General features: G+C 43.7%; 1 protein-coding gene and 1 pseudogene across 1 annotated transcript; both read right to left on the bottom strand.

Annotated features, from left to right (window-relative positions):
• Positions 1-218: 218 nt before the first annotated feature.
• On the bottom strand, positions 219-5990 carry LOC147857772 (callose synthase 11 pseudogene; annotated as a pseudogene).
• A 1895-nt stretch (positions 5991-7885) lies between these two features.
• LOC147857771 (serine/threonine-protein kinase-like protein CR4) lies at positions 7886-11185 on the bottom strand. Its single transcript, XM_087328025.1, has one exon. It carries the CDS (start codon positions 11097-11099, stop codon positions 7980-7982), a length of 3120 nt encoding a protein of 1039 aa, XP_087184151.1. The 5' UTR covers positions 11100-11185; the 3' UTR covers positions 7886-7979.
• Between the last annotated feature and the right edge of the window lie 9249 nt (positions 11186-20434).

Raw genomic sequence — 20434 nt, 5'->3', positions numbered from 1 at the left:
TCACTTTATAATGATCAACTAGCTATTGAACGACACTAGATTACAAAGGAAAATTACTTAGATTATTCTTGAAAGATAGAAAAACCTTAATAGAACTTCCAACACGTGTGTCAAAAGTTGGTCATTGTCATATAATGGTCTAGAGTGCACACTAATACAAAAGCATGGCAATCTATCGAATGGTAGAAAGTTGGATTACGCTCCCTAGTGGTACGGAACCTTTCTTGTGTGAATCTAGACAAGGCCATGATCCAGTGCCTCGCCAAGGCAGATAAGCAAATTCAAGTACTATTTTGCCACAATGTCTTTTACAATGGTCCTAAAGGTTGCTATTAGATGATCACGAGAGGGTGTTCTGGTTGAAGTAGTAGTATGGTATTCGTGAATGCATTTTCATTTGGAACGCGTAGTTACCATTGACCAACATTATCTTAACATGATACCCAAGATGGAACCCAAATGTCTTAATACACAATGGAGAATGATATGTTTAGTGATGTTAGATACAATGAAGACAAGGAACAAGAACAAAGAAAGTTCGTGGTGCGGAGTCACGACTAGGCTCTTTTATTAGAGGGGTTGACAAGTGTCCTAGATTTCTTGCCAGTAAGGATCTTTGAGATTTGGAGGCCTCGGCTGAATGCCTGGTTGAACAAGATGCGGGTTTGCATACTCTGGAAGTCGGGGAGCCACGAGAGTATGGCGACGGGGACCATGACGATGAGGGCCATGGCGAAGTCATAGAGACGTGCAACGTTGGACACGACCATCCACACAGAAGTGTCCTCGAGGTAAGGCTTGAAGGCCACAGCCATACACAGTAGGCCCCATCCAGTGGGCAAGAATGCAAGCATGCTCACGAAAAGGTCCACGAACCCGAAGTCGGTCAGGACCACCAAGACCACGATGACCATGGCTACTAAGAGCAGCACGATCATCTGTATGCACCGGTAGTAGATGTGCTTCCTCGCCTCATACTTGTCGGCTGCCCTTGCCACGACTATGTACACCACAATCGCCGCAACAACGTAGGTCCATGAGACTAGGTACACTAGGATGCTCTTGTTATGTGATGCCATCTTCAGCCTGTACACCATGCCATACTGTATGAGGAGGAACCTGGAGCTCAACACTACCTCCACCAGCTTCCCCCATAGCCCTGTTGAGTTGAGATGGTCCAGCTCTTGGTTCCACCACACCTCCCAGCTCTCATCGGCTTTCCTCGACACCCCTTTTCGTTGCCATAACCACACCATGAATTCGTTGTAGTCGTACACCATCCTCAACCAGTCGAACCCCGATGGGTTGAACACAAATGGCCCGAGTATCCACGAGAGCGCGAGGAACCAGAAGGAGAATGTCGTGAGCACATATCCCACGCTCCTCCTCGTTATCGTGCTGTACGTGTCGTATATGATGAGGAGGATGCTGAGCTCGATGCCTTTCACGAAATGGCTCCGCGAATACATACAGTAGTTGTGGACAAAGCTCTCGCGCATCACGGCGAAGCCGCGGCCCGTGCCCTTGTATCCCGCCCCGCCGTGGAGCACCGTCCTCCCGTAGTAGTGGCCCTTGGTGCCCATGGAGAATGTGTAGAAGACAGAGCAAAGCTGGAGCTGCATGAGCAGGAAGCGCCACATCGCCTCCGAGAAGCCGTGCTCGAGCGAGCTCTCGAGGAGCAGGGGGACGGATGTAAGCAGCCCGATCTGGAGCACGAATTGCTGGTTGAGGCTGGCTACGAGGGCCGCATTGCCGAGCTCATGGCTGGATAGGTCCTTCTCAATCCCGCTCAGCCCGAGGTATATGCGGCTCCACATGTACACAAATGCGGCGAGGACGATGAGCAAGTTGTTGAAGTAGAAACCGATGCTCGTGTAATAGAACGAGGTCATGCGGGCGAAGTCGAGAGAGTGGCCGAGGCGGTACACGTCTCGGCTCAAGGTCTGCTCACCATTGCCGCCCGAGACCTTGGCCTCGAAGGTAGCGATCTGGTTGAGCCCGAGGTCTCTCCCCTTGCCCACCTGGATGTACTCGTGATGGGTCACGCGGCCTCCACGGAGCGTGCAGTTGAAGCCCGCGTAGATGTCTTCACTGATGTTGATCCCTCGGGACGCCTTGCTGATGCCGCCCCTCGACAAGAACCAGAGGCGGTCGAACACGTCGGGGTGGCCATAATGCATCCGCACGCGGAGCGGGTCGGCCAGGACGCGTTGGCCGAGCGTGACGAAGCTCGTCTCCTGCGCGGACATGAAGAAGGCGACGGAAGACACGGAGCCCGTGAAGACGTGTTCGCGGATGCCCAGTATGCGGGGGGGTGCCGGGCTCGGCTTGCACAGCTCTTGAAGGAGGTTCCTCATCTTGAGGGCCTCCTCGAAGTAGTTCTCTTGGTTCATGTCAATGGCCTGGAGTGCTTCTCCTCGCGTGAAGATGATGGCCTGGTTCTGATTCTCAGGCTTGCCTTCGCCTAGCTTGAATGGGCCTGGCAGCCGGATCCTGTACACCTCCACCTCTTTTTCTTTTCCCTGGGATTTCTCATACTTCACAAGAACAGAGTAGTATTTCTTCGTCCCCCTCTCTTCTTCCTCATCCATATATGCTACCCTCATCGCTGGATACTTCTGCATCAGCGAGCCTATGTCTGCAGCTCTCACATCCCCTTTCCTTTTCAGCTCTCCATACGTCTGGGATGCGATGATGAGGTTGAACTTGAGGAGCGCCATGCCTCTCTCTTCACTGCTCACCTGCTGCTGCTGCTCCTGCTCCTGCTCCTGCTGCTGCTCCTGCTGCTGCTGCTGCTCCTGCTCCTGCTGCCAGTGCCGGCCATGGCCCGATGATGATGATGATGATGCCATCCATGTATTCTTCTCGAGGTGACCCAATTGCTCCAGAGCTTCCTTGTAATACATCATGCCGCGCACCGTGCGAGCCAAGGTCTGGCCTCTGAAGGAAGCCCACAGCTGGTTGTGGTTGTTTTGATTGCTACCATTGTTGCGGCCTTTTAATCTCTCCTGAAAGTTCTCCCACTCGTCCGGGAATACCTTCTGCAGGTAGTACATGATCTTTATGCCATCCTCATTCTCAATATCTAACTGGTTCTTCTGGTAGAGGACATCCTCGAGGTAGTGAGGGATGAGGACGCTGAAGGCCATCGCCCTTTCCACAGGGGGTGCTTTGGGCAGATTCATGAAGAGCGAGTTCCCGAAGAAGGCGAGGCGGCGTCGAGCCTCCAGGTTGCGTGGGACGGTAGCCATGTTCTCCTCCATGGACACCATGGAATGTATCCTTCTCACCCGCTGCCAGAACTCCGACTTCTCCTCGCCTTCCTCCAGCGTTTTCTGCTCCATCGAGAGCCCTTCCAGCTGTTTCTCTGGATGATTATTCCTGTCGTCCAAATCCGGTTTCGGAAGGTCCTTCACCAGCACCTCCATCACATCCATGTAAGCTATGTTTATCTCCTCCCTTTCCAGCTCCAGGCTTTTGGCCTTGTATCGGAGGAGCGACCCTAACAACAACACCACCAGCGAGTGCACTCGTTTCAGCTCCTTCACTCTGAACTTCTCAAGGAAATCCCCCTTCTCGCAGTGGGCCTGGATTGGACCGATCACACTTTCCACTGCTTTCCTGCAGTTGTCATGGACGAGCTTCAACAGGATGTACTTTACGGTGTGAAAGACTTCTATCACGGCCAGCTTCCGGTAATCGTCGTTTCTGATCTTATTCCACAGCTTCTTGGTGTCCTCATCCTTCCACTTCATGGCGATCCTTAGGGCTTTGGTGAGCTCGTTGGACAGGAGCACCACTGGCCATTGTACGCAGGGGATGTCCTCCCTGAATTGTGGTATTGTCAGCATCTCTCTCTCCATGTTGCTCAGAAGGTCTTCTTCCCTCAACAGGTGGATCACGTGGTTCCATAGCAGTGCGAACCTCTGGAATTCCAGTTGTTTCGAACCCGTAGGCCTCAGGTAGTGCTTGTCGAATCCATATCTGATCGCCAACCTTTTCACCATGTCGTGGAGCTTCGAGCTACGCTGCAATCGCAGTGCTCTGCTGGATTCGGCCTCGTCTGCAATGAGGTTAAACGTGACTGCACTGGCGAAGAAGGGGAAGCGCAGCCGGAACTGCTGCATGTTTCGAATGTCTCCGATGTGAGACAACAGCCCAACCATTAGCCCATATATGGATGAGAAGATGGAGTACCATATCTGTATGTCCATCAAGTAGATCAAGAGCACAGGTGCCCACAGTAGGAACACTTCGAACATGTTGCCTGTTCTGAAGAACACATACCATTCATACGGCACATTCTTGAGGCCGAGGAGGTCGTGCGTGGGCTCGATGAGCTGCCGTATCTGGACCGCATAGCTGAACGAGACCTTGGCAATGAGGACGACGATCCAGAACAGCGTGTATGTTAGGGTTGCGAAGAGATCTTGGTGTAAGCCGCGCCCCACGAATGTCCTCGTGTAGAACCACCACGAGAGGATTCGGATGGGTTTGCAGTCAGAGTTCTCGAGGAGGTTGGCGATGGGCGGCATGAAGAAGAGAATGAAGGCCATGAATTCGGGGAGCAGGAAGATCCCCACAGCCTCGAGGAACTGGAAGAGCACGAGATTGGATCGCTGAGACCACTGAGCTGTGGGGGGGTCCCGGGCCCTTTGCTCTTCAATCCTTGCTAGCATTATGCTGAAAATGGCTGTCCATCCCATGGATGTGAGGAGCTTGAGGACCATTCGCAATGCCAGGAGCTTGGTGCTCCTGGATATGAGAGTGAACTGCGTCACGATGGTGAGGAAAGCTTGCAGGGTGAGGAGCCCAGCCCATGTGACGAAGGCATAGAGCAACTTGACCTGGTTGTCTCTGTCACGCACTGATCGCCATGGCCATTCCCCATCCCCCAGGAAAGCCAACATGATGAGGGTTTGAAGGAGAAGGATCTGGGCGATCCAGAGGCGTGGGAAGCTATGGAAGATGTTCCAGAATGATCTCTGCTCCACGAAGCCGACTTTGAATCCCATCAGCTTCGATCGCCTCACCTTCTCTCTCCTCCATTGCTCCTTTTCTCTCTGTCCTGCGGAATGCCTTTGGAGGATCACCTTCTCTCTCCTCCATTGCTCCTTTTCTCTCTGTCCTGCGGAATGCCTTTGGAGGATCACCTTCTCTCTCCTCCATTGCTCCTTTTCTCTCTGTCCTTGGAGGATCGATGGCACACCCTCCAGATAGTCGCTCCCTGTGTTGATAGGCCATTTGAGCTGCGAGAAGCAATGTCTGCTCCAGAAGAACTCGTTCATGTCGTCGTAGTTCCGCCATGAAGAATGAGGAGCTCTGCCATTCCTGGAGCCTTCCGACTCGCGGGATACTGCGACATAGATGGGTGTGATGATGTCTTGCAAGAAGTCTGGTGGCACATTGCCTTCCTCGGGATCATCTTCGCCTTGCAATGTCTTGTTCGCAGTGCGGGCCATGTTGTGGAAGATGTAGCACAGGCATTCCGGCATGAATCGAAGGTTGGATGCCTCTCCCCAGATGAGGAGGTAGAGGCAAGGGTAGACAAGGCGAAAGCCAGGATCATAGTCCTCAGGTTTCTTGCCGAGGAAGGAGCACCATTTCCTGTAATTCTCGAGCAACTTGCTATGGAGGAAGGCGATGGAGTCCTGTAATTGCCGAGCATCATTATGGGAAGCATCGCCATGGCCCCCGGCCTCCTGCTTGGTGCGCAAGAGATGATTGACTAGGAGGAGCACGACGTGCTCACGCTGGTTCCGCACATTATCTTGTTGGAAGCCGAACTGGCCGCCAAGCCAATCCATGATATCGGGTAGTGGAGACGATGATGAAGATGGGAATGCAGACAGGTAATCAGGCCGTAGAGCTGCAGATGCTTGTTGAATTGCAGGGAATGCTGCTTTCAATCCAGATGCCGACAAATCCAGGATGTTGTACTCGGCTCTTTCGGCCTCGGTGGCTGATGATGACCTAGATATTGTTCCCATGCCTTCCGTTATACTTTGCGTTTCCTTTTGCTCAGAAGCATGCCATAGGGTCTTCTTCACTTGGGAAGATTCAATGCCATCACCATGACCACGACCACCACCGTCAATCCTTCATCCAATAACAAGGACTTGGGGCAGTTCAAAAGCTGCATGCACTATCTTGTGTGTATGTGTATGTGTTTGTGTTTGTGTGAGTGCTAAGGGCCTGTTTGTTGATTGGAGGCCTTCGGCAGTTGCAAGACGTTTGTTATATCCTATGTATGTGTGTGTGTGTGTGTGTGTGTGTGTGTATGTCAATATGACAATAACTGGGAGCTTCCTTCAATTGGAAGCATGGCACAACATATAAAAGGATTGTGTTTTCCGCATCCCCCCTCGCTTACTCTTCAAGTTTCATTGTCGCTCGGAAAGTCTTAGCTCAATATTTTCTAGGGTGTTTCTCAAAGCAGGGAACTAACTAATCCAAATGGTAACCGACATTTGTATTGTGATAAGTACCGAGTAGTAATGTCCGATATTTTAATTAAAAGTAGAGGATCACTGTCATTGTGGCGCGATCACTAATTTTGTATATACATTCGAAAATGTGTATAGAAGGCAATATGGGAATTGAGCAAAATATCCACCACAAATGTAAGAAGGGCGAGAGTATATTGCCACATTTGGAACTCTTTCATAACCTTGAATTTTCTCCATCTAAAAATAGGATTGTAACTTATGCGAATGGGACTCAGTATACTTTGAGTGGGAATCACTATGCTTGTGTAAGGGCAAACATGAATATTTCAATCAGCTACCGTCTCGATCTGAATAGAGCCTCAACATGTCGATGATAACATGTAGTGACTGTAGACTGTTCCAAAATGTCTCCAAAAGATCACACTTTATTAAATATATCATGTATAATAATTGGTATACGTGATTACCTAGACAATATCTTTACGTTAAATGGCTTTGTCTATTTAATATTATATGGTATATTATACAACGGACATCTTTTGTTAGAATTGTAGTAGAATTAGAATGCCTACATTGATCGGAAAGGTACAAATACGCATATAAAGCATCAAATTAGACACACAATGACCATCAATTTTTATTTATTTATAGACAATTGAATGCTCATCCAAGGCAAAATAAAATCGCTGTCTAGTTCATACTTCGATTTTTTCAAGGAGAAAACAATGTGTCATATTTACTTATTGGGATTGCCAAATACTATGTTAATTAGCATGATGATTAGCTCCAAGTATGCCAACTGCTAGTCCAAATGGTTTGGTTTAGCATAAAGCAATAACACATACTTATTATTGATGCTATTACTTGTGAAACGTTCCACAGAATGTTAGAATTCCAAATCGGAACACTAGGATTCCAGATAGAAAACTCCTAACACCATGTCTACCATTACACAACATTGGCTTTGGTCAGGCCATGCCTATTGTTGGTGGTTTTTAAAAGAGATATCTCACAGTCTATATCTATGATGAAAATAGTTGCTGTGTTTTTGTTTAAAACAATTGAACATTCTGTGAATACACATTATCTCCATGTACTTTAGGCCGTCATAGAGGCTTTTTTGGCTACATCTTGGATTCTTGACAACATCAATATCAGCGTCTCTATGTAAGTATGTGTGTGAACAATGTTGACACTTGCACTTACAACAAACCAAACAAAACTCCAATGACATTAAAATGTATATAGGAGTGCTGCACCACTCTTTATTTGTGTTACTCTAGGTCTCAAAAAAATATGGTACAAGAAAAGAATGGATGGATTACATTGCTTTTTAAATTAGAAGGATGTCAGTCCCTAAAAGGGTTGCTTGCATATAGAGGAAGTTCAAAAAAACCAAATCCAGCTTGTCATTTGTTTCTTCTCCCTGACCCTGATCTTGGATTCGAACTTGAACCACATGCACCTCAATGCGAGGCATGAGGTACCTAAACTTTTCGACCAACCTAATGCAACAAGTTCAGAAAAAGGTTATCGTTGGTAGTCAGCATTGGTAGCTTCGAGTTCAAGGGGCTCGAAAGGGGCTACATTATTGATATCAACGACGAGACTTTCAGTACCATGCACATTTATGCATGGCCTAAGTCCATCGCTAGAAATGAACACATTATTGTTAGTGGCTTTGATGGGTTCTTCGGTCGAGATGTCATCGTAGTTATTACCAGCTTCGTCTGGTATAGCATCAAGACCATGAGCAAAAGGCACCCCGGGCTTATCCCTAGGGGCATGCTGAGTCGAAAATGCTGCGGCCGACTGGCTCCGGCTTTGAACATTGCTCCCACAGGCCATAGCTTCCTCTAGAACCGCGACGATGTCTGTCATCGTGGGCCTCCCTTTACCCTCAAGCTGGACACAAGTAGCCGCGAGTTGCCCGATCATCTCTAATGCTTTGAGCTCATTGGCTCTTGGCACGCCCGGCCTTTGGTCGAGTATGGATGCGAGGCTATGATTCAGTATCCTCGGCACCGCGAAATCCACGATGTTCACGGGCCCGTGGCTTTGCTTGTGGATCGCCCTCTCTCCAGTCAGGATCTCAAGGAGAACGACCCCGAAGCTATACACGTCGCTCTTGATCGTGAGGTGCTGGAGCCGGTAATACTCGGGGTCCATGTAGCCTAGGGTTCCGGCGGCCATTAGGGACAAATGCGAGTCCTCGGCGGGGCCACGGGTGGAGAGGCCGAAATCCGAGACCCGAGCATTCCATGCCCCATCAAGCAAGATGTTGGAGCTCTTGATATCTCTATGGATGATAGGTGGAATTGCATAGGTATGAAGATACTCCACCCCTCTGGCTGCTTCCAGAGCTATCTTGATCCTCATTTGCCACGGCAACACCTCCATTGCATCGCTTAGTCCGCTTCTCCCGTGGAGATGGTCATGGAGTGTCCCATTGGGCATATACTCATACACCAGCATTCTCTCATCTTCTTCATCACAATAGCCTACCAAGCTCACTAAATGCTTGTGATGGAGTCTTGATAAGAACTCGAGCTCGGACTCGAAAGCGCTCTCTTTCTCCTCCATTTTCCGGTCGTTGGATACCGTCTCTTTCTCCCTCCTCTTGATGGCCACTTCGGTGCCATCGGCCAAGATGCCCCTGTACACGAACCCGAAGCTTCCGGCAGCGATCTTGTTCTCGTCGGAGAAGTCGAGTGTGGCAGCCATCATCTCGGCTATGGAGAAAGCTTGTGCTTTGCCAGGGGTCGTGTCTCCCCGGGCTCGTGCGGCCGAGGTGGAGCTCCGTTGCCTTCGTATGGGCCGGGTAGGGGGAGTGGACAGAGACGTAGCCGGCACTGCGGTTCCAGCGACCGAGTTATTGTGAACTCTTCCTTGAGAGGCGTCGACGGGCCGGCGGCAAAGCTTCATCCAGAGGCACCATCCCAGTGTGAAAAGGCCCAATAGGGCCCCCAGGGAGCCCAGTGCAGCAAGGGCAACGAGGGGCTTGCTGAGCTTCCCTTCTTCCTCAATCACTCGGATTGCAGTTGTTGTGGGGCCAGGGCCAGGGGCTGCAGTTAATGGCGGTTCAGCCATGGAGCAAGTGATGTCATGCTGGGGAGTGCACTCGCTTGTTTGAGTGGAAGAGCCTTGGCATCCAATCCTGCAAGGGGTGCACACATGGAGTAGAGGGCTAGAACATATCTTGGAAGAAGACGAAGAGGCAGTGGAATTGAAATTGGATCGGCCGAAGCTTCCGGAAGCACACGGCAGCGCGGTGCAAGGGCTCGGGATGGCGAGATCGAGAGGGAGGAGAAAGCCATCGGATTTGAAAACAGGCCCGCCCCAGCAGAAGACCGAGAGATTCGAGAGGATTCCGCAGGTGAAGAAATCGGCGGCCGAGATCGAAAGGAAGGGCGGGAGGCTGGATGGTGGGGATGTGGCCTGACCCTGCGTGTTGTCGCCCCAGCAGAGCACGGCCCGCGAGAAGGCCTCGATGCCGCAGCTGTGCCGGTCGCCCAGCGCGAGGGCCAGGAACTGCCGGCCATCAGGCGGCCGAGCCTGACCGTACGATCGCTCTCCCCAACACTGCACATTGAAGGCGGGCGTGATGCCACATGCATGGCGCGCGCCTGCCTGGATCGCCCAGAATGTCGCATTCGGCCAATGAGAGATCGTTGCATCAGCACCGTCGTCGTCGTAGGGGTTGGAAGCCGAAGCCAAAGCCGAGCCGAAGCCCGACAACCTGCCTTCTCCCCCGGCTTCCCAGCATTGCACTGTTGAGATGGGGTATGGTGTGAGACCACATACAAACCCCACCCCGGACGCGAGCATCGAGAAGGGTTGCCTGGAGGGTGTGTCTTGTGTGAGGCTCTTGTTCCTCCAACAGAATGCAAATGTGGTGTTAGAGGGATTTTGCAAAGGTGTGGGTTCGGGATCACGACCGGGTTCGGGTTCGGTCTCAGTCACAGTCACGGAGCTGCTGAGGCCGCAAACTTGTTGTCCTCCTGTGACAATACTAGAGAAAGGTAGGTCTTTGAGCCTCTTAGGGGAGGTTAGATTGTTTGTTTCCCAACATAGAGGTCTACTAGTATCAGCCCTGATACCACATAAGGTGCCTTTGCCACCTGATATCCCGACAAAGGGCTTGCTAGAAGGGGAAACTAGTTCAACATGACCATTACTACTACTATTACTACTACTACTACTACCACCACTACCACCCTTCTCTTCATCATATGAAGAAGACTTTTGCCTAGTATACAACTCAGTATTAGAGTTAGAAGAAGAAGAAGAAGACCAGCATTGGATGTTTTGCAAGGATCCTTGCATTATCCCACACACATAAGCACCCCCTTTGCTATCATAGGCTGTGGCTATGGTGGACATGGTGCCCATCCCACTGGCCACATCTATGCTGCTGTTGTTCATCACAAAGAAGGCCATCAGTACCAAAATGAGGATGGAATGGGGTGCCCATATATTATGTGGAAGAAAAGAATGGCAATGCTTGTGACAAGGTGATGATGATGATGATGTGGTTGTGAAGCAATGAAAACTTGTTATGAGTGGTGTAGTTGAGTTGTGTGATCCTATTGGATGAGCATGATGACGATGATGAGGAGAAGTAGAGCTTAGGAAGATAGTGTTAATCATTAGCAATGATGATTAGCTAGAGAAATGAAGAAGAAGAAGAAAGAAAGGATTGCTCATGTGGGCATAAGAGGCCATGGAGAACTTGAATTGAGAGAGACAGAGAAGAAGAAGAAGAAGAAGAAGAAGAAGAAGTGGAGGGATTGATCCCATTCAATATTCATTAGAACAATGAATAAAACGATATACCAATACTAATAGCAATAGATAAAATAAATATCAGCAAACACACAAGGCCAAAAAATACAGCATTGAATACTCATAGTAATAATCAAATAAATAAACAAATACATACATACATACATACATATATATATATTATAATTTATATATATCAAATAGAATAAAAAGAGAGGAGGAGGAGGGGGAGGGGGAGGGGGAGGAGGAGGTGGCAGAAGACCAAAGGGCAAATCAAAGATTGTGTGTGTGAAAAAATAGCTCTATATGAATTTTAATATTATATAACATTGGACATTTTTGGGTGCTAATTTTGTGTACCATGAACACACACACACGCACCCCAATTGAAGTTGTATTGGGAGTAATTTTTACAAATTGTATTGTTTCTACTATCGAGGCTTATGGATATTAGAGGTGTATCGTATTTTAACCATCTAAAAATGACATGTCGTGCAATATATTAAGGCTAACCACGTATGGCTCATAGATAAAGAGGTATGTTGAGTGTATTCTTTCTAGCCAAAATGATGGAGTCTCGAACGCTCCAAGATCGCTCATCACATCTGAATCGGGAACCAAAAAAAAATGTATATTTTTCTTTGCATAAAAATAGTTTCAAGTCAAGTTTATATGCACAAAAAGAAGTCACATGAATTTAATTTGTTTTGAGATGTTGGTAGAACATCTGGACTAGTAAGTATTTAGATGATAAAATGGGTTTTGTGTGTTCCTCGTAAGCTTCCAAGAGGCTACAATCCACCCTTACCATTGCCCAATATTTTGCATTATTTAACTCTCGCTAGTGTTCTTGATAAAGCAAAGGCAACTAAATTATTGTTAAGATTATATATTGCTTACAATCTTGCCAGTCCCATGCAAATCATATATGCAATCAATAGGTTCAAAAAAAAAAGCATTTCATTATTACTCTCTCATTAGCTTATGGTTTTCAAGAAATACTTACCTTAGAGTGATTAGACATTGTCTATATTACATTGTGCATACCAAACAAACACATTTGTGCAAGTAGTGTAATAATTTTAGTAGAGATCAAGAAAATAAATCCTTGTGGAATACGATGATAACAAGTAAAACGGGGAAAATACAATGATATTGAGTTAGCCATATTCATGCTAAAGATGAGAGGTTAAGGGACAAACATTAGAAAGGCCCATCTGGGTGAAGATCCCATGACGAGGGTAATTGTATTGCATTCATATGAAGCAAAGGAGGCCAAAAACTAAATAAAGTAATTGTTTTTAACTAACAATCGGCAATGATTGGGTTCAGCTTGAGAGGGTCAAAACCGAACATGTTTGAAACCGAACCGTTTAAAAATATTGAAACCTGAACCAAACCAAACCAAACCAAACCTTGAAACTGTTAAACTGAACTGTTAAAAAAATTTCAAACCGTTAAAACCGCACTTCGGTTTCGATTTTCAAGTTAGGTCAAAATTAAAATTTTAAATTTTTTAAATTTTAAAATTAAAATATTTCATTATTTTAAATTCTCAAAATTTTAAAGATTTTCCTAAAATGTGAGAATAAGGCCTGAAAATGAAAAAATTGTTTAAAATAAAATTAAAAAAACTGTTTAACCGTTTAAACCGCGGTTTCTAACTCTTGAATCCGAACTGAACCGTTTAAACCGTTAAGCCGCGGTTAATTTCAAACCGAACCGTTTCTGACTGTTAATTTTAACACATCTTATGAGCTAGCAAATGTTTCACTTTACCAAAATGATTTGCAATAAGATTTAGCAATTTCATGGTTATACACATTTGTGCATGACCTATGGTTCTATCTGACACATTGAGGTCCAAACATCTAATTTTCCAAACACATCTACAACCCTCAACAAACTTTGTCCTACATGGGATCACGTCTTGCATCCTATTGAGCTGGTTGAAATTCATCGGTATGACCTGCCATTGTGAATCTTACATCCTATAGACTTGGTTAAAATTCACGAGTATAATATACCATCGTCCAATATGTACTTTTGCTATGAGTGGAATCATAACGAGAGAGAGAGAGAGTGAGAGAGAGTGAGAGATAAGGAGAGCTTGTATTTCATGTTGAAGCATATTGGCCTATGGGGTCAAATGGAGCCACACTTTGTGTTTGAGAGTCTAGAGTCTAGAGTCTAGACATGTAAATTGTATCCACTAGAAAGTAACCTAGTAGTGGGTGAATGCTAGAATAATTATTTCGAAGTAGTTTTTTTGGTACAAGTTACAATGGAAGAGAGACAAGATCTTGGGGTAACCCAAAATAGTTTGTGAGAATCATCTCCAATACATTCTCCTCATCATTGAGAGTTTTGAATAGGGCGAACATGTAACCCCATTGATTATGCTCTAGATAGGCTCTAATTCTTGCATAGCAATCTCTTAATGGGAGATAATATCTCTCTAGGATCAATTTACATTCAATCTAGCTATTTTGGGGTAACCCAAAATAGTTTGTGAGAATCATCTCCAATACATTCTCCTTATCATTGAGAGACTGAGAGTTTTGTATAGGGTGATCATGCAACCCCAATGATTATGCTCTAGATAGGCTCTAATTCTTGCATAACAATCCCCTAATGGGAGATAATCTCTCTAGCGTCAATTTACATTCAATCTAGCTATCAATGAATATTAATGAGCAACACAAGCAAAATAATTATTGGAACCGTGTCCCTTAAAATTTTGATAGAGTGAATCAATACTCCTACTCATTAAATGTTCCCATTCACGTGGTTGTCAACCTTATATGAATGAGTCCATGTCCTTTAAACCCTATGAGTGCAAATATACGTACGTACGTTGTTGACACGCATATGCATACATAAATAACACAAGTCCATGTATTTATTTAGTTGGCACAAAACAGTCAAAGAGTTTGATAGATGAATTATGTGTGGATAGATTCACAGCATGTGACAATACAAGATTCAAATTAGGTGTGGTGCCAATAGATGAGTTAAGGAGGACCAAATAGTTTATATAGGGCAAAAGTCTAAGAAGTCCGGTAGTATTTCTTGACATGATCCTTGAAAATTAGCTATTATGTCTGTATCAACATAAAACATAATAGCTCCATGATTCATCTATTGTATTGTAAATGTATATAATTTATAGGAGTCTTCTTGGTTACTGCTTCATTTTAATCGTACAACTCATTTTTAATTGTGTAAATTGATAACCATTATTTTTAGGTCCATTTCGAGCTTCATGTATCTTCATTCTGGCAACTCAAGTCACAATCTCGTTTAAACAACTTGAAAATATTGTTAACTTAGAATCAAGATTTGATGGAATCATTATATATAAAACGATCCTCAAATCTCATGGTCTTTTATCCTCTATAATTGTATGAATGTGAGACCTCCCAATTTCACATATGACAAATGGAATACCTTCAAATGCTTTAAGTTGTTTCGGTAGTTATCTATATGTTGGGCGATCATGAGTGCCCCTAAATGTAAATGTTCATGTATACCCCTAGATTGACATCACATCAAGAATAATGGATATAAACATGAATTCTTCAAAATTTGTGGGGGACATCGATATGGGAATCATTGATTCAATAAAGAGTAATGTGATAGTTGAATGTAATCGTGAAAGGGAAGAATTTGGAAGCTCTAAGAGGTTTAAGGGTTTTGAGGAAGCTAATGAGAAGAAATTAACATATGCTAAGGCAATACATGTAGACGAAGTTGACAAAGATCATCGTAATTGGGATAGTTTATGGGGAATTGCCAATACCTTGTGTGTCTGATATTGTGGAAGAAAATGGAAATGCAGCAAAAGAATGCATCGATGAGGATGTGCATGACATGGAAGTTGATGCTAAGGCAATGTTGCAATCATTTGATGTATTCTATGATCGTGCAATTGTTATTATTATTATTTACCGGGAAACTCCCATATATAAATTGGATTAAACAATGGTTGAACACAATCGTGTCACCAAATTGTGTTGAGGGTATATTTGCAAGACCACGAGGGTTTTATGATGGAGTATTTTGGTCCCCTGAACATCGAAGTGCATTGTTGGCTAAAGTTCCAACGTTTTTTGATAAACGATTAGTGCATGTAATGCAATGGTCCCCCGTAGTGGACAATCATGCTTTGTTGAAACAAGAATGCCTTGTTTGGGTAACAATGGATTGTAAGCATGCATTTTTATGGCCAATTTACGAGAGTTGATGAGTCAAATGGGTAAAGTATTGGTATCTCCACATGCAAATGCTACAAATAAGTGCAGATTTTATGTGTTATGGGATACAAGTCATAAGAGGCCAGGATGGGTGCATATGAACACACTTGGTATGAAAAGACTTTGTTTTAAATTGAAGTGGGAGACATTTGCAGGTCATTGTTTTGGATGTGGTGAATGAAATCACTTTATGGCGTAATGCCAACGTCATTGTCCTCCAACTTTAGAGGTTCCTAATGAAGGGAATGGTAAGGACAGAGTGGGGAGAGATGTTGGTGTGACAGATATTGTGGTTGTTATGGATGAACGAACATCATCTAGAGCAGGTTATAAAGAGGCCTCACCTCAAGGTTTGGGCCCTAAGAATAAGGGAACTCAATCTATGGATATAGAAAAACAAAGTTTGATGGTTATAGATAAGGGGAAAAAACTGTTGGATAGAACTAGTAGTGATGTTGTTGTTGATAAAGATTGGCATAAGGTTAAGGGGAAATCAATGAATATGCAACGTAATAGTTTGCCCACTACTCATAAGACTACTTGGCAAGGTAATTCGGGAACTAGGGAGAGTCCTTGAAAAGCTCTTTGGCAATGACAATTTAGGGACAAGGGATTTACCCCTTCACTGTCAATTTGATTCATTGGGACAAGTTGTAAATTCATTGAATTCTCGAGGTTTTCATCAAGCGGGAGGACCTACACAAAAGATTTCGATAAACAATCCTAAGGATGCGGTGCACGAAAATCCATATGCAACACTAGAACATGCTTTGACTAGTTTCAAGACATCGATTGCTCGAAAGGAGTAGGTGCACCCATAACATTTTTATTTGAATGAAAATGGTAACATGGAATGTGAGAGGGGCATGTTCTCCTCATAAGAAGTATATATTATGGGAAACTTTGTTAAGTAAAGAATGGGATGTATTATGTGCAATTGAGCATAAGTGTCATGAGTCAGTAGGATTGAAACTGTTCATTTGCGTGGATATTCATCATTCTATGAAGGACATCTTAATAATCATTATTCAAGTGTGGTATTAATCGTGTAGGATAATTATTATCCTCAAGTGGTGCATAATGATCCTTATGGTCGGTTTTTGGTTCTAGAAATTACTTTTTTGGCTAGGTTGTGTGGGAGGTTGGGATTTATGCCCCTAACCAAGCCACTCAACGTATTGCATTATGGGGCTCACTCCTTCAAACCCTATGGGTGGGCCGTCTAGGATTACTTATGGCTGATTTTAACATGTGTGTTGATTTATCTCAATCTACGTCTAAACATTCAATCATGGATGATCCTGAGCAACTTGCTTGGGATTCATTGGCTATGGAGGTTTTTAAGTTGGATGTTTGAACATGGTTGCATGGGAATGATCTAGGTTTTACCCTCCAATCCGCTCAACATAGACAAACATGGAGTCGGTTAGATAGAATGTATGTGATGCATGAGGATTTTGTTTTACTGACATCACCTCGTATGACAGTTCTTCACGATGTAGGAACTTCAGATCACTTTCCTATTTGTTTGGAGATTTGTAGTCATGCAATCGACATGTATAAAGCCTTACTTGGAAAGCCTCCATAACGCTTTAACTCTTCTCTTTTGCTTCAACCTCACTTTGATTCTCTCATGGACCAAATTTTGGTAACTTTTTCACAACAAGTGAATCTTAAAGGAGTTAAAACATTGGAAATCATGTTATGAAACATTAAGATCATTCATCGTATGTATGGAGAAACTAATGCTCAACGAAGAAGAGGTTCTCACAAGTTCTCTCCAAGTGTAATGCATTATAGATACATGCACCATTAGATGAGGAGCTTTTGGATATCTAGAGTCAATTGCATGTTATTATTTCTCAATTGCAATGCCAAAGTTATTGTTATGCTAAGATGCGACAACTCAGGGATGGGGTCATAGATAATCAATGTCAATCTCATTTGTTTTTCCTAGCATTACATCCTACTTATGCTTGATCTAATGTGGTATATGTGAAACAAGGGGATGAATTGATAGTGGATCCTACTACAATAATTGACATATGTGTTCATTACTTTAAGGAGTTGATTGGGCCGTAGTTGTTAATGACAAATGAGGTGAGTAGAGCATGTCATGAGTTTTATTATGTGGTTGGATGTATTGTGAATGATCTAATTAGTCATGAATTGGATGCAGATTTCACTAAGGATGAGGTGGACATGGTTTTAAGGCATCTTCCTAGTGGTAAAGGCCCTAGTTGGGATGGCTTGACAAATGAAGTTTTTAAGCGATATTCGAACATTTTAAAGGGGCCCTTAACTTTGATGTTTCAACATTCTTGGGATTCTAGTTGTATGCCTCAAGCTTGGAAGGTTTGTATAATTAAATTAGTTCCAAAGGTGTCATCTCCCGAGTCATTTCATCAATGGAGACCTATTTCTTTGATGGGGGAGTTGTATATGGTATTTACAAAGGTCTTGGCAAATAGATTACAAAGTATTTGCCAAAGTTGATACATCCCGTCCAATATGGTTTTATTGCAGGTAGGAATATATTGCATAATATGTTGAATGTTCAAATGGCCATGGATTATGCTCAAAACAGTCATCAAGAATTGATTATGGTGCAATTGGATTTGGAGAAAGCTTATGATCATGTTAATTGGTCCATTGTTTCTTGGTTAATGCATACAATGGGCTTTGGACCTCGTATGTCTCATCTCATATTTTTATTAGGACAAGATGTGGTGTCTCAAGTAATGCTTAATAGGGGAGTTACATCAGATATTGCCCTTACAAGATCCGTTCATCAAGGATGCCCACTTAGTCCATTGTTGTTTATTATTGTCAATCATCCCTTGTTAGTGATGTTATTAAGGTTTGCAACAAATGGTGACATTGTGGGTCTACACCTTCCGTCTAGAGGGCAACTAGTAGCACAAGCTTTCGCTAATGATTCTTTTATGTTTCTACAAGCCTCATGAGACAATCTTGAGAAGGGAATGCTTGTATGGAACACATTTGCATTGGCTTTTGGATTACATATTAATTGGAGTAAGCTAGTCTCATATCATGTACTGAAAGGGATTTAGAATGTTTAGGATGGCAAGGATCCGTGGTGAAGAAAGGTTCTATTTTTTGACACTTGGCCTATCCATTAGGAATGAATATTACAAATGGTCAATTGATTGAATGGATGTCTAGTAAGTTTAGGGATAAGTTCATGTATTCGAAGTCACAATCTTGGCCATTTCATGTACGCTTGAAGGTTGTACAATGTATTATGGAACCCATGATATTATATTATTTTCCGTTGTTTCCATGGACAAAGAAGGCTTTGCATTTTGTTTGGCAACCTCTTTGATATTTATTGTGGAAGAAGAGGGATAACATGGGAATCACATGGGTTGCATGGAATCATCTAGCAACCCCTAAGCACTTGGGGGGAGCTGGAATAGTGAACTTATCTATGTATATTATGATGGCTCGTAGATTTTCATTATTACAATTTACAAGACATGTGTTCAAACTCACAACCATGGATATCTATTGTGCAATATTTCATTGAGAATAAGGGTTTAACATATGTGAGGACAACGATTAAGGCTTCATGGTGGTAATTACTAAATGTATGTATTTCACTTAAGATTCCGGGCTCTTCATGTGTTCAACACTTGCTTACCTCATGGCAAGAAGCACTCTTTGTTATGTGTATGGAAACCATCATCTAGTAGAGAGCATTGTAATTCTTTGTAAAAAGAGTTACTTGTGTCTTCTCGATTATTATGTTGCCTAGGAAAGGAGAGATTGTGCTCTCAATTTAATCGTTTGTTTTGTTTGGGGGTCAACGAGGTGGGAGATATAGTCAAGGCTTCATCTCAAAGAATTTTGGAGTTTGTTGAAGCACGGAAATTATTACGCATCACGCCTAATTATGGGTTTATTTGGCAACAATTACAAAATATTGCATTGATGCAAGGTTCAGTACTTTTACAAACAAGAGAACAACCATGGATTGATTGGTGTATACAAGGTCAAACATCGTTATTACCAGTGACTACTAATCTTTTGTATCATTCCTCTATTGAGTCTCTTGGATCATTATCATCTAAGGATGAAGAAGAATGGAAAATACACAAATTTGATCATGGGTGGAGGCAGATCTTACAACGTAGTTAGCATTCTAAATTGCCAATTGTAGTAAAGGTCTTCATTTGGAGAGTTTTGATTGGAGGATTGCCTTTGGTATTAGCTCTAAAGCGTTGTGGACTAGCAACAAGTAATTGCTTCTTTTGCACTGTTAAAATGGAAGATAGTACTCATTGATTTATACAATGTCCAATTGCTTGTCCGATTTGGAGTTACATTTCTCAAATTTGGCAAGTTTTATCACGGTGTTATTTGACACCTAGATAGTGGGTGTTTGCACAATTTACACAAGTTGGCCCAAAGTCAGAGATGGAGATCGTTTTCCTATTTCTGAGATATTGGGGATTGTGTCATAATTGGGACATGCTTTTGTATTCCATGCTATACATGGAGTGAAACGATATCTACGAAAGCTACAATACTAATGTGGTAATTTTCTTTATTGGAGCAAGTGAAAATTCTTTCCTCAATGGAGTATTCGCATTGCCTATTGGCAAATCAACATGTTCCACTACCCATGTAGTGTAGTGTAGTTAGTGGGTGACCATACTCCATTGTCACATCCATTCTAAGTAGTGTTTTTCACACACATTTATTAATATAATTGTGTGTTTTCACCAGAGAGAGAGAGAGAGAGAGAGAGAGAGAGAGAGAGAGAGTTTATCCCCTCACACCTCTCTTGTTGTGACTATTACAATTGAGAGTATATATTGTGATTGTGAGAAGAATATGTGTAAGGAATAAATCGAATCGATAATACATGGAAAGCAAACATGTATGTGGTTGAAGGCAAACCATTGTATTAAAGTGTGG

This window comes from Azolla caroliniana, unplaced genomic scaffold (assembly GCF_043228905.1).
Source record: "Azolla caroliniana isolate FFs.n. ecotype wild unplaced genomic scaffold, voAzoCaro1.0.p SCAF_11, whole genome shotgun sequence".
Taxonomy (NCBI): Eukaryota; Viridiplantae; Streptophyta; class Polypodiopsida; order Salviniales; family Salviniaceae; genus Azolla; species Azolla caroliniana.
This window is presented reverse-complemented; position numbering and strand designations above follow the sequence as displayed.

What these genes read in the sequence shown, in the direction of transcription:
- LOC147857771 (XM_087328025.1), bottom strand. Translation starts at nt 11,099, where the DNA reads ATGATTAACACTATCTTCCTAAGCTCTACTTCTCCTCATCATCGTCAT.